This window comes from Narcine bancroftii, chromosome 5 (genome assembly GCF_036971445.1).
Source record: "Narcine bancroftii isolate sNarBan1 chromosome 5, sNarBan1.hap1, whole genome shotgun sequence".
NCBI lineage: Eukaryota > Metazoa > Chordata > Chondrichthyes > Torpediniformes > Narcinidae > Narcine > Narcine bancroftii.
The window spans coordinates 241268870-241285618 of NC_091473.1; the positions used below are offsets into that span (position 1 = coordinate 241268870).

The 16749-nt window shown below is 40.4% G+C and overlaps 1 protein-coding gene across 1 annotated transcript in view; it reads right to left on the bottom strand.

Moving 5' to 3' along the window:
• Nucleotides 1–492: 492 nt before the first annotated feature.
• Nucleotides 493–16749, bottom strand: part of LOC138762957 (LHFPL tetraspan subfamily member 5 protein-like) — a 90439-nt gene continuing 74182 nt past the window's right edge. Inside the window, exons 3-4 of the mRNA XM_069936453.1 lie at nucleotides 3037–3079; nucleotides 493–830 (exon numbers count right to left, since the gene is read on the bottom strand). Coding sequence (XP_069792554.1) covers nucleotides 3063–3079 — 17 coding nt within the window. The 3' untranslated portion in view covers nucleotides 493–830; nucleotides 3037–3062. The remainder of the gene's footprint in view (nucleotides 831–3036; nucleotides 3080–16749) is intronic.

Consider the following 16749-nt stretch of genomic DNA (forward strand, 5'->3'; position numbering starts at 1 on the left):
TTTATGGTGCCAGATTGGCAATTTTTCCCAGACTCTTGGATATTATTCCAACTAAAACTTTATTTTTAAAGATGTAATACAGGAGAATATTTTTCTAATGAACCTGGTAAGTGGGTGGGAAGCAAGGCAAAGGTGATCCAGGTGTGAAACGTTGAAAATTTCAAATATCAATATTAAATGGCAATTATCAAAGTTCCTGTAAATTGACATTCTGCTGAACTTTTGCACTTGCTAGTTTTATTGATTTTTTTTTTGTTTTAATGTGGCAAACATCCAGATTTGTCTTCAAGCAAACGTTTGTCACAGCAGCCATTAACAGTCTTTTATTCCTGTTGCTAACAGGTTTATAATGTTCATAAATAGTGCAACGGGCATTTCAATGCATGCATTAATTCACATCTAGTTGAAACATCATTTAGACATAGAAATATTTATCTCGTAAATGAATATTTTCAAAGTTAGGATTTTTCAATTACTCAGACTCACCACTCAGAATATGTACATTGATAGAATATACAGTGGTACAATAAGATTTTTATTGGATTTGAACCAAGAATATTTGTTATTGTTCGAGTGAGGATCAACACAGTGCCAGGCATCACATTTGTCTTCTCACTTCATGGCTGTATAACACTTGACTTCCAATGGAATAAAACAATTTCAACTACTCTAATAACTTGGATGCGTTTCCAAAGGAAAAGTTCCACTATTCAGTGATCCTTTTGCAAACCTGCAACATGATTTGTTTTAGCTACTGAAGAAAATATTGAAGATCCCATGGTTCAATGTCTTGTGGAGTTTCTTTAATTCCAGGAGCATACGGAGCAGTTCTGTAAATTGAACACAACCCCAAAAAAATGTTACTTTGCAGAATTAACAATCTGCCTGCAGGAGTTTATTATTCTGGTATACATTTAGATTCAAATATTTTTACCTGTACTTTGCAGAATCTTGCTTGGCATTTTTTTCAACAATATTAATATTTTAATTGTCTCCCTGCATTGTTGCAACAAATTTGAAAAACCTAGCTGACAGAACAGATTGAAGATTGTCTTTCTACTGTGACTTGATGTAAAAACAGTTGTAGTTCTGCAGATATTTTTGGTGACTTGACCCAGAGGCCATGTGTTTACAGCTTGATTTGATGTACATTCCATTCTAACAATATTTGGCTGGCATTTAAAAATAAAATTGAGATAGAATCCATCACTGGCCCAAGTGCCTGATCAGAATAAAGATTTGTAATTACCAGGCAAGTGAACATTTAATAGAGTAACAAAATATGCAGATGATCATATCTCAAGTCAACATTTAAACTGGCTTTTCCACTGGGTCCGTTGTGAATATATCAACTATAATTGAAGGCAGGTTCCCTATGTCATGAGCTACCCTTCGACATTCAACATCAATTTTAAGAACTTCAGATTAAAGCCAAAAAGTCACCCTTTAATGGGTGAGTTAAAGTGAACTATCAGTTGCACCATGTTACTGCCAGGAGTTATTCAGAATATAGCCATCAGGCCTGGATTGCACGAGTTGAAAATTCTAAGCATACACAATTGAGAATCAGGAAATTACCTTGTCCACATGCCTGGTCTTAAATCAGAACAGGTTATTGTGAAAATTCTTGAATGGATTTCCACAATGTCAAAGCAGGCAAGATCTGAACATGCCACAGCAAATTTTTGTAGGACTAAGTGATTCAGTGTGTTCGGATAATGCCACTGCACATTTCTGGCTTTAGGACTGTCTTCAAGGCAGATGATGCAGTCAATTTATCAAAACCATTATAATGGTCACATGTTATAAGAAATTTTTACATGTACTGTGATCTTTATGCTCAATGGATTAATTTTTAGTTATTGGAATTTATATTCACAGATAGTTATAAATTTGTGGTCAGGAGCAGTTTGTGTTAAATTAGATAACTAATGGGATTTTATTCATTTGTTTATCTTGTATGCATTATTTACAAAGTAAGTTCTAACAATAGAGCAAATTTTTATCAAAATAATGATAATTATTCAACAATTCTCTCCAGCTAAATAATTGAGCAACTTCAAAGAAATGCATCATTAAATGCAGACATCCAAGATTTGACATCATATTTTTCACGTCCTTTGGGTTAGTTGAAAAAAGTATAAAGTTTTATAATTTAAGGTTTTGGAAATGGCAATTTTTCCTGATTGTTTAATTATTTTTGTCTTATTTTCTCTTGAATCTTTCACTTTCTACATTTAATTTCACATAAAATTCACTTTTTAATTGACCTTTCTCAGTTTACTTTCTAATTTTTCTCATTATCTGATCCAATTCCTCAGATATCATGTTTCCTTTGCAGTGCAATTAAAATCTTGCAGTGTTATCTGTGATTTGGGGCAAAGGTTGAGCTGAAAGACGTAGAAGCAAGTCCTAATATTGCAGAAGCTCTGCTGTGGCAAATTCAGAACCGTAATAATTTGATTAATTTGTAATTAATTTGCCCGAGTTGTTGATCATCGCAAATGTGCATATATTCAGTAGCTTTTGTTGATTTTTTTTTTAGGATGCTCAAACCTGAAAGTAATTTGAACTGGATGAAGCAAGTGGGCTAAAGCTGAAGTTGGCCACTTGGCTCTTGGGTAGAGATGGAACATTAAATCCAACCCATTCAGAATTCTCAGATGCACTAATAATGTCTGTTCTTGCCAAATTACGAATCCCCAAATGTTCAGTTGATGGATTCTCAGAGCTGTATAATGTAGCTACTTTACGTTGAGAGCTCGTCACGAACGACAACAGGTAAAACCTTGAAGGCTGCACTGGGCGACTGCCTTTTTTGTCAGATGCAATACTTTCAATGAGCTACGAAACTTGATTACCTAGCAAGATTTTTTTTTAAGTTGTAGCTCTCATTCCTTTGTGCCTCCAGTAGTGTAGTACATGTATCACTTTACTGGTAAAAAGGGTTTGACCTGAAATGATTGACATAAAGACTTTAAATTTGGCTTCCAGCATATATTAATGCTAAATTGTCAACACAGGTTGTTTACTTACCTTAATTGACAGACATGTTGCCTTCCTTAGGCATTGTCCCCCTCTGCAACAAAGGAAAACAGAACTTAGAACTTACTGGCATTTGACTGGGTTTTAAAAACAAAAATAGATTTCATGAGCTGGAATCAGATCCACCATTCAACATTTGAATCAAATGAAGTTTAGTATGACTACTAGTTCTGGTTTGAAATTGTGCAAGAGTTGTCCTTCTTAATAAACTGCCTTTTGAGTTGTCAACTGAGTTCAAAGGTTTAAAAAAAATGTATTTTGCACTACAGATAATTCCAAGGCCATCTTGTTTCCAAATGTTAAATGGCCTGGGTTTTACAGAAGATGATGAGGTTAATTTGAGGTGATTAAAAGGCTCTATTGTAACAGCTTGGTAAATCTGCAGAATTATCAAGCTCTTGAAGAAGCAGTACTCTATAAATTTCTCCCTAAAATATGTGTTAACTCAAAACATGCCAGAAGTCTTTAATTTAAATTAAATTATTTTTCTTAAAGAGTAAACAATTTGAGGCAGTACTTGCAACATCACATCTCTCCAGAATTTGATCATTTTGGTTTCAACCTAACATTCACCAAATTGCAGAAGATGATTTTTGCATGATGTATTGTAGATTCTGGAACAGCGTGGATCCAACCATGATTTTAATGCCCTACAGCTCACTCAGCAAAACACAAGACAGAAACAGGTTCTTTGGCCCATCAGGTCCATTTCCATAAGAAAATGCAGTAAAATCCCTGCTATTTGGAATTCAAGCAACTGGCAAAAAAAAAGCAAGAATAAATGGGTAAAAATGCACGTTTAAAATTGGCATGCCTTGCCATTAGTTTGCCAATCACGCAATTGGAAAATATACTTTGACATCTACCCATCCCCATAGGTGCCAGATATCGGGGTTTTTACTGTAATCTGCCTGTTTTGCATATTAAATGTGAAATGGTTGCTATGTCTAATTTCTGACTTGAATTTTCAAGTAACCTTGGATAACTATTTGCAAATTTCTAAATGTTTTGATGTGCTCCATATAGATTGAAGTATTATATTTGGGTGATTAAGAAACAAGAGGATTGATGTAATAAATCCAGGCATAAACTTTAAATTCTAAATCACTGTGGCCTGGGTATATTTATGTATTGTAATTTGATACTTTAGGAAACTTTTTAAAGATTAAAAAAAATTTAGACATCCATGTTCATGTCAAGTCCATACTGCCCAATTTACACCTAATTATCTTACACCCCTGGTACATTTCAAATGGCAGGAGGAAACTGGAGTCTTCAGAAAAAGCCCCACGCAGTCAATGGGAAGAACATACAAACTCCTTCCAGACAGTATGGGATTCAAACACTGACCCCCGATTGCTGGTACCAAAGGTGTTGCGCTAAGTGCAACACCAACAGTACTACCCTAAATTGATAGTATAATTAGTTCAAGAATTAGAATTTTGGCATTTGAAATATTACCTAAGTATAATGATAATATAAATGGTTTCCACCAGTTAATCAGGCCTATCATTTTATGAAAACTATTACATTAAATTTCTCACTGAGGAATGCAATGTTGTGGTCAACGTTGAGGAGCCAAGAACGTAGAATCCTGTCTTTGCCAATGCAAGCTTAAACACAGTCCTTTCTATCCACCCATTACATTTTAAAGTGTATTAGCCTGGATCGTACTTCAGATGGCAAATGAATACAGAACACTTCACTATCCCTAGCTCCCTGTACAGTTTGACTGAATTTCCTGCCTGTTAAGATTGAGGTCCACTACCACTGCCTCTGACCACTACCTTCACTCCAACAATCCAGCACAGAGCATATAAACTGAGGGGGCAGATTAAATGTTTATCTGGACCTTCTGCTTTTTAGCAGGAAACTCCTGAAATTCATTCGATTCCCTTCAGGTCCTCAGAAGCTAAACCTCCAGGCTAGGTTGCTGCACGTGACTTTCTCCCACTTGTGAATGATGCAAATTTGGAGGGCCGTGGCCTCCACATCAAGATCAGCTTGGGGTGTGCAGTTACCATACCGTGGGGTCTGGGCAGCAGACGTGATCCAGGAGAATCTGGTCAATTTGGTTTAGTAACAATTTTTCTGACTGAGCTTATTTTGCTCTCATTCATCTCTAGTTATTTTAACCTTTCGATTGATTATAAAAAATCATCTATTACTAGCCATTGTAACTACATGCTCAGACACGTCCTACACCTCAATCCGTGAGGAATGTAGATTGATGTGAAGTGCAGCATGCAATAGAAAATCAACTGTTATTTGGTTGAGGTTTTGTCAAGCCACATTTTTTACTGTGCTTTTGCAAACTCTGAGGCAACTGGAGATGAAAAGCAATTGCGTTCTGCCAAGCACTCCCACTCGTTTCCAGTCAGAAATCTTCCATGTCTAATCTGGGAAATAGTGGTGAATGAAGCCATTTAAAGAAGGGAATAATCACATGCTCTATTTCCTTGTGTTTTCACTCTATGAAACCGAGTCCACTGTGCAAACCTGGTGGTCCTGGAGGGAGTAAAGGCTATACATGCACATAAACATATGATACGTATTCAGATAGATATAGATGCTATTAACTGTCTGAGGAACTCGGCGGGTTGAGCTGCATCAGTGTAAGAAATAAAATGGTTGACATCATGATCCAAAGTGTTGACTGTTCTTTCTCTCCCACTGATTCTGCTCCAGCATTTTGCTCCAACACATTATTTAGTTCAAGTTCTTTTTGCAGTCATATCATCAGCTGGTGCTGGGGGGCAGAGATTTTGCTGATTGTTTCCAATGTGAATTATGAACATGACAGCATGCTTTTTAATTTTTTTTATTTTTCACTATGAACCATATCAATCAAAATACATACAAACATTTCCCTCTTCAATATACACAGTGGCATTTTCTCCCCTTTTCCCCCCCCCCCACCTTCCCTCCCTCCTTCCCACCCCCCTCCAAACCCATTAAACGTTCAACATATGCAATTGTATGACAGCACACTTTTGAAGATCTTTAAAGCAAAAAGGAACCCCCTACTTTCCAGTCAGGTTGATGGGTGGAGACCACTTATCTTTAGTCTCAAAGTACTAAGTAAAACTTTGTAGAAGTTCTGTGTTTGCCTCCAGGGGCATTCTAATATGATGGTCACATTTATAAAAACATACACAAAATGACTTTTCCTTTTGATTTTGTGTTACACTGACATTTTTGTGTCAACTTTAATCATATTTTAAAATTGAGACCCCTTTGCAGGAAATATGAGTGCACGTTTAAAAATCCTTAATTTTTGCAAGGTACTAACTAAAGTTCAGATGTTAAGTCTTTAAGGGCTTAATGTGGGATTTGCAGTTTTGACCTTTCAAAATTTGGAGAAGAAAATACCAATTTCAAAGTATAAGTCTATTGAAATATCTTATTCATAACAAGTAATGAACTGATTCTACGTGTGATACCAGAAGTAATATTAATGTAAAACTAATTTCTCATCTTTGAAAAAGTTCTTCAGTTAAACATTTCAATGATTATACCCCTTCTTTCCTGAGTTCTGTAATACATTATAAATATATATGAGCATAATTTAAAGTCAATATTGCAGCATATACAGTAGGTCCAGAAATTTGGACCACTTGAGAATCTGGACTTTTCAAAAACTCAAACTTTTTTTTAAAATTTAGTGGACTTTTGTGTTCACGCATGTTAAAGTGCCACAGATGCACAGCGGCAATAAGTTACCACTTTATTTTTTTTAACTGCCAGTTTTGGTAAATGAAGCCTGCTGTATTTGATAATGAATAAACTCTCAAAATTGACCTCTTCATCTCTGTTCCTCCTTAAATTTGAATTTTAGAAGTACAGCCTGAGAATTTGGACCAACCCAATCGCTGAGTAGTCCAGATTTTCAGACCAAGTGTAGCTACATGCACTCACCATTGCAGTTTCATCTCGGCCAATATTAATGAAGCAAACCAGTGGATGTTACTATGAATTTAAAAGAAAACATCCTGCTTTTGCAGAGATGTGCTGTAGATGGAGTCACAACACTTCTGTTGTCAACCGCTGCCTGAGTAATATCAACTAATTTCCAGGCTCCTTGTTAGAATAGAATGGAAAAAGTCAATTTTTGAAATTTGCTGCTTATGTGGAACAATATGTTTTGCATACCTCGAAAGTTTCCAGCATCATGCACCTACAATTTCAGGATATTAAATTGTGATAAGAGCCTGTAATTCCCAATTGCAACATCAATACTGTCAGCACCATCGTAATTCTGATATTTACACAGAAATTGCTGTCCATGATGCCTTCGTCTTCCACTGCTGTTTTACATCCCCTCCCCAAACAAATTGATAGACAAATAACCGATTTGATGGGAATTTCAATGAACACCCCACGAAGCTCAATATAAAGATGGTTCCAAATTTTAAGTCATCCTCGGCCTAGAGGGACAGCCTAAGGATTCAGCTATGCAGAACACTGTGAGAAAGTTCCATCTGTAAGATACGTTTGCATCCATTCAAACAGCCTTTAAAAGTGAGCAGGCCAAGAGCAGTTGTTGATTTTGTTTTTAAATGGGCTACCAAGCCAAATATTCCTTTATCGTCTCCCCAAAAAATATTAATTTGGAATTGCATTCCTTAAGATAACTAAAGTATCACAAATTTTGGGAAAAATTATTACAATGGAGTATTTATTTCTGATTGTTATTTCCTGGAACAGGCATTACTTTTGTCAGCACCTGATTGTCATTGAGAACCTTTGAGTGTGTGTGAAGTCTCCACAGCACTGCGGTCGGGCAGTTCCTGGGTGAGAATCAGCAACATGTAAAGATTGATTATATTTGCAATCTCATTGGAGGAGCATTTGTTGGTTATAAAAGTTCCTAACCACCAAATGCCCTTGACTTTCTCACTGTTAAAGGTTGTGTTTGAGTTGCTGCAAAGCATCTTGCAGATGGAACTTTCTCACAATGGTCTGTGTAATTGGTCCTTTAAGCAATTCCTCTGGGTTGAGGATGACTTGTCTTCAATTAACTCTGAGAGGTGAAAAGTGCCTATGAGTGGTTGATGTGAATAGATGTTTCATGCCAACTAATAATGCAGTCTCGACAGATAATTGAGAAGTCTCTGTCATACAGATGTAACATGCACACTTTCCCTTCCGCCCCCCGGCCCCCCACTTCACTCCCATACTAAGAATATTTTCAAATGAGTCTGCTTTCAGAGTTTCTTGCCCCTCTCATCTCCCGTTTTAATGGGGGACTGTTCTGAAAGTACCTGATGGTTCTATTGACATCCATGAAGGGAAACATCCTCAACATTCAACTTTCCCACCCTTAATCTTGTATTTTTGATAATGATATTTCATTTTTGTAAACTCTATCACTCTCATGTCAGCTGCTTCATTCCCAATCAATCAACCCATTCAACCTTCTCTACACCTCTTGCACAAGCATTTTGTTTTAGAGATGCAGCTGTGCCACTCAACCCATTTTCATACTTTGTTCAGACAAGTGCTGTTCCTGGCCTATACAGTTTTGTCAAAACTCCCTGCTTTATGATCAATGTCCCTTGCAGTAAAGGCTAGCATCCTAATTACCAATTGTATTTCCTTGACAAAACATTGTTTCACATCAGATGCAACATGTATTAGTTTTCTTTCTATTTAACCAAGTTTTCCTATTTTTCCTCCAAGGTAGATCTTTTTCCATATTGTATTCCACCTGCCTTTCTTGCCCACTCACATTTATATTCACTTGCAGATTCTTGGTGTCATAACTTATGAACCAAACACACATCTTTGCTACCCATATATTGATCAAGTTGCAACTTGAAGGCAGAGTACATGTTTAATGGCAGGATTTTTAATAGCATGGGATCTTGGGGTCCAAATCCACAGATTTCTCATGATTGCTGCACAGATTGATCGGGTAGTTAAGGCTTGTGGTATGTTGGCCTTTATTAGTTGGGGGATTGAGTTGAGTAGTCATGAGGTAATGTTACAGCTCTATAGATCTCTAAGGAGACCACAATTAGAATATTGTGATCAGTTCTAGTCACCTCAGTACAGAAAGGATGTAGAAAAAATGGAGAGGGTGCAGAGGAGATTATTCAAAATATTAGCTGGATGGAGAATGTGTTTTATGAGGTAAGGTTATCAGAGTTGCGGCTCTTCTCTTTTGGAGTGAAGGATTAGAGGCGATTTAATAGAGATCTTCAGCGCTTGACGTCCTGCTTTGCGGAAACTGCCAAAATGTTTGGCCTGGAAGTCAACCTGAAGAAAACTGAGGTCCTCCATCAGCCAGCTCCCCACCATGACTACCAGCCCCCCCACATCTCCATCGGGCACACAAAACTCAAAACGGTCAACCAGTTTACCTATCTCGGCTGCACCATTTCATCAGATGCAAGGATCGACAATGAGATAGACAACAGACTCGCCAAGGCAAATAGCGCCTTTGGAAGACTACACAAAAGAGTCTGGAAAAACAACCAACTGAAAAACCTCACAAAGATAAGCGTATACAGAGCCGTTGTCATACCCACACTCCTGTTCGGCTCCGAATCATGGGTCCTCTACCGGCACCACCTACGGCTCCTAGAACGCTTCCACCAGCGTTGTCTCCGCTCCATCCTCAACATCCATTGGAGCGCTCACACCCCTAACGTCGAGGTACTCGAGATGGCAGAGGTCGACAGCATCGAGTCCACGCTGCTGAAGATCCAGCTGCGCTGGATGGGTCACGTCTCCAGAATGGAGGACCATCGCCTTCCCAAGATCGTATTATATGGCGAGCTCTCCACTGGCCACCGTGACAGAGGTGCACCAAAGAAAAGGTACAAGGACTGCCTAAAGAAATCTCTTGGTGCCTGCCACATTGACCACCGCCAGTGGGCTGATAACGCCTCAAACCGTGCATCTTGGCGCCTCACAGTTTGGCGGGCAGCAGCCTCCTTTGAAGAAGACCGCAGAGCCCACCTCACTGACAAAAGGCAAAGGAGGAAAAACCCAACACCCAACCCCAACCAACCAATTTTCCCTTGCAACCGCTGCAATCGTGTCTGCCTGTCCCGCATCGGACTGGTCAGCCACAAACGAGCCTGCAGCTGACGTGGACTTTTTACCCCCTCCATAAATCTTCGTCCGCGAAGCCAAGCCAAAGACAAAGAATAAGATTGTGAGAGGCATAGATAGGGTGGACAGCCAGCACCTTTTTTTCCTCCTGGAGTGAAACTAACAAACACCAGAGATATCCGTACAGGAGAGTTTGGTGAAGATGACAGGGGTAAGTTTTTTTTTTACAGAGAGCAGTGGAATGCATTATGAGAAGTAGTGGTGGAGGATGGTTCATTTAAAATAAGTAGTTTGTAAAGTAGGTTTATATAGGTCATAGGCAGAATGGCTGTACTGTGCTGTAATCTATTTTCTTGCCTCCTTGTTGTCCCTGGGTTATCATGGGGTAATATTAGTGTCTTCATCTGTGAAGAACATTCCAAAATCATTATCCCACTTTTGTGTTTCTCATTACTAATCAGACCCAGGTTTCTCACTGTAACAATGTTGGAGGTGGAATGTAAAATAAACAGTTCAGTTTGCAGATCAGCCTACATCATTCTAACTGTAGTAAAACATGAAAGTCTGCAGACACTATGGTTGAAGTTGAAACACAATGCTGGAAAAACTCAGGTGGTCAAACAGTATACTTTATGTAGTAAGGATAGATACATTTTGGATTTGAGCCCTTCATCAAGGTATATAAAAAAAATGTCAGCGAGTGTCCAAACAAAATGGTGGTGGGGATGGGCTCACGCCCAAAACGTTGGTTCTGTATCTTTATCTTTGCTACATAGAGTACACGGTTTGACCTGCTGAGTTTCTCAAGCTCTGTTTTTTTTTTAATCGTTCTAACTATGCATGGATAGCCATCAAAAAAGAACCCAGTAAATGATCCGTCATGAGCAAAAATGATTTTTGACCTTGTTTATTCTTTTCATCTTTGACTTGTCAACAGCTTTAATGCTTTTTTTTTTGGTTAGTTTGTGCGCTGAGGCTATCCTCACTTAAAAGTGTTTCTTCCCTAATTTAATTTCCACATTACCATGTTTTACCGAACGCTATCAGGACTGGCTATCTTGTGAACTAAATTAACTGCTGCATGGAAGTAAAGCTGATCATACAAATGTGCACACTTAAGCTGAGAGATCTTTCCTGCAATTTATTTTCTCTTCACTTGTTTTGAATAATCGATTTTAAATATTAAACTTTTAGAGCCCCGGGAGAAAACCTGTTTGTTTCCCTCCTCTTCTTCTTTGGCTTGGCTTCGCGGACGAAGATTTATGGAGGGGGTAAAAAGTCCACGTCAGCTGCAGGCTCGTTTGTGGCTGACAAGTCCGATGCGGGACAGGCAGACACGATTGCAGCGGTTGCAGGGGAAAATTGGTGGGTTGGGGTTGGGTGTTGGGTTTTTCCTCCTTTGCCTTTTGTCAGTGAGGTAGGCTCTGCGGTCTTCTTCAAAGGAGGTAGCTGCCCGCCAAACTGTGAGGCGCCAAGATGCACGGTTTGAGGCGATATCAGCCCACTGGCGGTGGTCAATGTGGCAGGCACCAAGAGATTTCTTTAGGCAGTCCTTGTACCTTTTCTTTGGTGCACCTCTGTCACGGTGGCCAGTGGAAAGCTCGCCATATAACACGATCTTGGGAAGGCGATGGTCCTCCATTCTGGAGACGTGACCCATCCAGCGCAGCTGGATCTTCAGCAGCGTTGACTCGATGCTGTCGACCTCTGCCATCTCGAGTACTTCGACGTTAGGGATGTAAGCGCTCCAATGGATGTTGAGGATGGAGCGGAGACAACGCTGGTGGAAGTGTTCTAGGAGCCGTAGGTGGTGCCGGTAGAGGACCCATGATTCGGAGCCGAACAGGAGTGTGGGTACGACAACGGCTCTGTATACGCTTATCTTTGTGAGGTTTTTCAGTTGGTTGTTTTTCCAGACTCTTTTGTGTAGTCTTCCAAAGGCGCTATTTGCCTTGGCGAGTCTGTTGTCTATCTCATTGTCGATCCTTGCATCTGATGAAATGGTGCAGCCGAGATAGGTAAACTGGTTGACCGTTTTGAGTTTTATGTGCCCGATGGAGATGTGGGGGGGCTGGTAATCATGGTGGGGAGCTGGCTGATGGAGGACCTCAGTTTTCTTCAGGCTGACTTCCAGGCCAAACATTTTGGCAGTTTCCGCAAAGCAGGACGTCAAGCGCTGAAGAGCTGGCTCTGAATGGGCAACTAAAGCGGCATCGTCTGCAAAGAGTAGTTCACGCACAAGTTTCTCTTGTGTCTTGGTGTGAGCTTGCAGGCGCCTCAGATTGAAGAGACTGCCATCCGTGCGGTACCGGATGTAAACAGCGTCTTCATTGTTGGGGTCTTTCATGGCTTGGTTCAGCATCATGCTGAAGAAGATTGAAAAGAGGGTTGGTGCCAGAACACAGCCTTGCTTCACGCCATTGTTAATGGAGAAGGGTTCAGAGAGCTCATTGCTGTATCTGACCCGACCTTGTTGGTTTTCGTGCAGTTGGATAATCATGTTGAGGAACTTTGGGGGACATCCGATGCGCTCTAGTATTTGCCAAAGCCCTTTCCTGCTCATGGTGTCTAAGGCTTTGGTGAGGTCAACAAAGGTGATGTAGAGTCCTTTGTTTTGTTCTCTGCATTTTTCTTGGAGCTGTCTGAGGGCAAAGACCATGTCAGTAGTTCCTCTGTTTGCGCGAAAGCCGCACTGTGATTCTGGGAGAATATTCTCGGCGACACTAGGTATTATTCTATTTAGTAGAATCCTAGCGAAGATTTTGCCTGCAATGGAGAGCAACGTGATTCCCCTGTAGTTTGAGCAGTCTGATTTCTCGCCTTTGTTTTTCTACAGGGTGATGATGGTGGCATCACGAAGATCCTGAGGCAGTTTACCTTGGTCCCAACAAAGCTTGAAAAACTCATGCAGTTTGGCATGCAGAGTTTTGCCGCCAGCCTTCCAGACTTCTGGGGGGATTCCATCCATACCTGCTGCTTTGCCACTTTTCAGTTGTTCGATTGCCTTATATGTCTCAGCCCCGGGAGAAAACCTGTTTGTTTCCCTCCTAAGCAGCTACTATTGTCAAATTTCCAATTAATTGCACTGTAATTATCTTTGGGAAAAGGACTTATTGCCATGGAGAGCTGTTATCTTGCAGTGAAAACCAATGTTATTAAGTTGCAAAAAGAGCTATCAATTTCATGAACTTCAAAGAATATTGCCTGCTTTTCTATTATATGGTTGATCTACTAAAAGTTCAGTATTCCCTTGCACATTCACCAATTTTACCGCACTGTTCTAACACAACAAACACATTTCTCATGCAAATGAGGTGAGTTTAGGAGGCAAGCTTTCTGTTACTTAAGTTAATCTAAGAATTGATCCTATAATTAATACAGGAGGAATGCTACAAAAAACCTTCTAAAATATGCTTTTATTTTGCCTCATATTTAATCTTAATATTTTATGGTTATAATGAGAAAACAGTTTAATTTGTCATTGATCCCTGCTGGATCACCAATATACAGACTAGATTGTACTGAAGAGGAGTGATGGCTGACAAGATGGCGCTCCCCTTACCGTGCACACGGTCAGCGCCAGAAGCTCCTCTGGAACGCACGCTGCACTGCTCCTGGACTGCGGTCGGGACCTGCAGATGTTCTGGTAATGGCCCCTCCTCCTGCAGCCCGAACACGTAGCCCCCCTCGCGGGGCAGAGGCATCGCAAATGCTTGGACTGCCCACAGAAGTTGCATCTTGATGATGCAGTTGGCGTAATTGCAGCCATGGTCGGGTCAGTAACGCCCGATGTTGAGTCTCAGGCCGAAGGCCCTCGTGGTGGAACATACGGATATGGCCTACTCTGCCCGCGATCGACACCGCGTGGCGCTGGGCTGAGTCTAAAGTCCTGATTAAGTCAATAGCCTTTTTGAGTGGGAATGGGTCCTCCTCGAGGAGTCATTGCCGGATATAATCTGACCTCAGACCCGACACGGAGGCGTCTTGAATCAGTTCTTCCATGCACTGGGTTAGGGATATAGTGGCCATGAGTTCCCCCAGTCTTTTCCCAGTGTGACCAAGGCCTGGATGAACTCTTCAGTGAACTCACCAGGCTGTTGTTTTCTGGACGCCAGCAGGTAACAGGAGTATACCACGTACACTTTAGGCTTGTACAGCACCTGCAGCTCAGCCATCGCTTTGTTGTAGGTCGCACTGCCTTGGATTGTCAGGAAGGCCATCTGGCCGACTTGTGCCTGAAGGATTTTTAACTTTTCGTCAGAGTCGACCACCTCAGCAGCAGCGTCGAGGAAGTTGTTGAAGCAGTTCATCCACTGCTTGAAGCGTACTGAAGCACCTGGGACTTGGGGGTCAACTGCTAGCCGTTCTGGGCGCAGCAATTTCTCCATTACCGGAGACCTCCAAAATTTAGTACAATAAATTGTTGGGCGCTATCAGTAGCCCCAATAGTGACTCAGACAAAGACTGACGAGAACGATAGGCTTTATTGTACTAGAGACTGCTGGCCCAGGTCCAAGGCTAGGAATAAGCAGGAAAGAGAGGGGACTCTACCTTTATGGCCTGGGGTCACATGGGCAGGACTAAGGGAGGAGCCAAGGTAGAAGGACACCCAGAGGGTGGGCCAGCCAGTACATATAATCATATGAAAAGAAAACAAGGCTTTTACCCAATTATGCTGTAGGCTTTTACCTAATTATGCTGTGGCCTTCAGGGAAGCCATAGGGCCTCCATTGAGAGTGGCTGGCCTAGATATTACTTGTGGCCCTTTCTGCTTCCTAGAACAGTGCCAGGGAAAGACCTCAAGCTTGTTGGGAGGCAAGAGAAAGGTAAAAGTAACCCAGTATGGTGAGCAAGTAATAAAGCGTATGATGTGTTTTAGGGTGCAGTCATACCAGTAAGAAACATGCATAACTTTCATTATTTTCCATGTGGCTGAAACTCTTGATTCCAGTGATAATGTGGAGGGAGAATGCATTGTTACAAATCTGTAGTTATCTTATCCATTTTGAATTTTTCTCCTAAATCTCTGACATCAATCTGCAGTGTTCTATTGTGTCAGTAGGCAGTCAAACTGGTTTGATTCGACAAACACTGAAGCAGGTCAACAGTCTTGCAAGAAGTAAGTTGAGAAAGGGAGAAAAGTCCTCCTCTGCACACCATGAAGTCATAGCTTTGCTGGCTTGGACCCTTTCCTTTCTGCACAATCCTTCCAGAATCTCCACAGGCTTCTCGACAAGAAGCCAGATCTTCCTTTGAGAGCTGCTTTGAAATGTCTTCTCCCCCTGACCTGGGTTAGAATTGAAGTGACAGCATTTCAACAATGTTTAGTAATTTAAATGGTGATGGCCCGCTGCTACTTAGAGAAGACAACAGGTGAACTTGATAGAGGAGATATGCGACAAAAACCAGGACTGAATTAAAAATCCATCTCAAAATTCCAGTAACGCCCATCTGATGATAGACCACATTGCATGATCTTCCACCAGTTCACAAATGGTGAATGGATCTTATGGTGTGAATAAATTGATTAAGTTCTTGTTAGTTAAAATCTAATGCACAGATATTCTGACAGGAAAGGAGGTAAAATCAAATAGAATAGCAATTTTTAAGAGATGTTTAGGCAGCAGATGAACAAGAAGGAAATGGAGGAATATGGACCATACTCAGTCATATGGTGACCATCATGGTTGGCATAGATGTAGGCCTAAAGTGCCTGTTCCTGTGCCGTACAGTTCGTATTTCCAATCATAAAATGACTGCAAAGAAAGTGACTGCTGGTCAAAGCCTCTACTGCACTGAGGTTTTAATGAGATCTTTACTGTGTATTCAACATGTTGACATGGTTTTTACATAAAGTGGATTTTTCTTTTTTAGTATAACTTTAATTTCACTTTTTCCCCCACTCACTTACACAACTCAGTAAACCCAGGTGAATGCATTTCATCTTGTGTATGTATATTGTAATGTGTGTTTTCCCTCATGCTAATTTAGTGATGCAATGAAACATCTCAATCATCGAGTAGACATTTTAAAAATCATTTGAAAGACAATACACATGTGGGTTAATGTTAAGACTGGATATTGACACCTCTTTTTAGAACCAGAATAAATAGTAATTTTAGCTTTCATAGCGCAGCCCCATTTAGTTACTTACCTATTTTTTAAAAAATAAACCGAATCTGAGAAATTGAGTGAAATTGTTTCTCACTGATGTTATAGCTAATTAAAATTCATAACTATTTGAGCACCTGATGAATAAGAACTATCCATCTTCAGCCCAGAGATGCACAGATTGGGACACCAATCTCAATTTGTTTTGTTTCACTGTTAAACCTTGAGCATTCTCTACAGGTAGTTAAATCTAACCATCCATTTCATCTTCCTGACATTTCATCCTGTTAAAGTCATCAACATTTACATAAACGTTTGAGTTTCTGTACACATCAGGCAGTAAAGTAAATCATGAAAATCTGTAGACACTAGGGGTGACCGCAACTACCTTAACATTCTTCCATACCTTGATGAGGGGCTTGAGCCCAAAACATTGGTTATGTATTTTTAACCCCATTCAGAGCCAGCTTTTCAGCGCTTGACATCCTGTTTTGCGGAAACTGCCAAAATGTTTGGCCTGGAAGTCAGCCT